The 1,106-nt window shown below is 48.5% G+C and overlaps 1 protein-coding gene across 1 annotated transcript; it reads left to right on the top strand.

The window, feature by feature from the left end:
- The first annotated feature begins 424 nt into the window (after positions 1-424).
- LOC113222949 (hemoglobin subunit gamma-like) lies at positions 425-1,106 on the top strand. Its single transcript, XM_026452523.1, has 2 exons — positions 425-623; positions 747-1,106. The coding sequence occupies exons 1-2, from the start codon at positions 532-534 to the stop codon at positions 1,018-1,020; spliced, it is 366 nt and encodes a 121-aa protein (XP_026308308.1). The 5' UTR covers positions 425-531; the 3' UTR covers positions 1,021-1,106.

Below are 1,106 nucleotides of genomic sequence, written 5' to 3'. Positions count from 1 at the left end.
TTGTCCCATCAAAAATCCTGGACCTATGCCTAAAACACATGTCACAATCCCCAAACTTTTCAAAAATTGGTGCATGCTTTAACTTTAATCTTCAGGCCTCACTGGAGCTAGAGACAAGAGGGTAAAAAAGGCTGACAAAAGAAGTCCTGGTATCTTCTATGGTGGAAGAAGGAAACTAGCTAACGGGAAGAACAAATTAGAGAAAAATTGGAATGATAGAATAGGAACAAGGCAAAGGCTATAAAAAAAATTAAGCAGCAGTATCCTCTTGGGGGCCCCTTCCCCACACTATCTCAATGCAAATATCTGTCTGAAACGGTCCCTGGCTAAACTCCACCCATGGGTTGGCCAGTCTTGCCTTGACCAATAGCCTTGACAAGGCAACCTTGACCAATAGTCTTAGAGTATCAGGTGAGGCCAGGGGCCGGCGGCTGGCTAGGGATGAAGAATAAAAGGAAGCACCCTCCAGCAGTTCCACACACTCGCTTCTGGAACGGCTGAGATTATCAATAAGCTCCTAGTCCAGACGCCATGGGTCATTTCACAGAGGAGGACAAGGCTACTATCACAAGCCTGTGGGGCAAGGTGAATGTGGAAGATGCTGGAGGAGAAACCCTGGGAAGGTAGGCTCTGGTGACCAGGACAAGAAAGGGAAGGAAGGACCCTGTACCTGGCAAAAGTCCAGGCCGCTTCTCAAGATTTGTGGCACTTTCTGACTGTCAAATTGCTCTTGTTCAATCTCACAGGCTCCTGGTTGTCTACCCATGGACCCAGAGGTTCTTTGACAGCTTTGGCAACCTGTCCTCTGCCTCTGCCATCATGGGCAACCCCAAGGTCAAGGCACATGGCAAGAAGGTGCTGACTTCCTTGGGAGATGCCATAAAGAACCTGGATGATCTCAAGGGCACCTTTGCCCAGCTGAGTGAGCTGCACTGTGACAAGCTGCATGTGGATCCTGAGAACTTCAGGGTGAGTCCAGGAGTTTCAGCAGTTTCAGAGTTCAGTCTCAAGGCAACTTAGACAACTGAGTATTGATCTGAGGACAGCTGAATCTACCTGCTGGGTGTGAGCTATTTGAAGATACTGGGGTTGGGAGTGAAGAAACT

Source organism: Piliocolobus tephrosceles, unplaced genomic scaffold, assembly GCF_002776525.5.
Source record: "Piliocolobus tephrosceles isolate RC106 unplaced genomic scaffold, ASM277652v3 unscaffolded_36746, whole genome shotgun sequence".
Classification (NCBI taxonomy): Eukaryota; Metazoa; Chordata; class Mammalia; order Primates; family Cercopithecidae; genus Piliocolobus; species Piliocolobus tephrosceles.
The sequence above is the reverse complement of the archived record's forward strand: the minus strand, read 5'-3'. Positions and strand labels throughout refer to the sequence as shown.

Excerpts from the sequence above, each read along its gene's own strand:
- LOC113222949 (XM_026452523.1), top strand. The coding sequence starts at position 532 with ATGGGTCATTTCACAGAGGAGGACAAGGCTACTATCACAAGCCTGTGG. Across the intron at positions 624-746 it reads GGAGGAGAAACCCTGGGAAG|GCTCCTGGTTGTCTACCCAT; the intron begins GTAGGCTCTGGT and ends TCAATCTCACAG.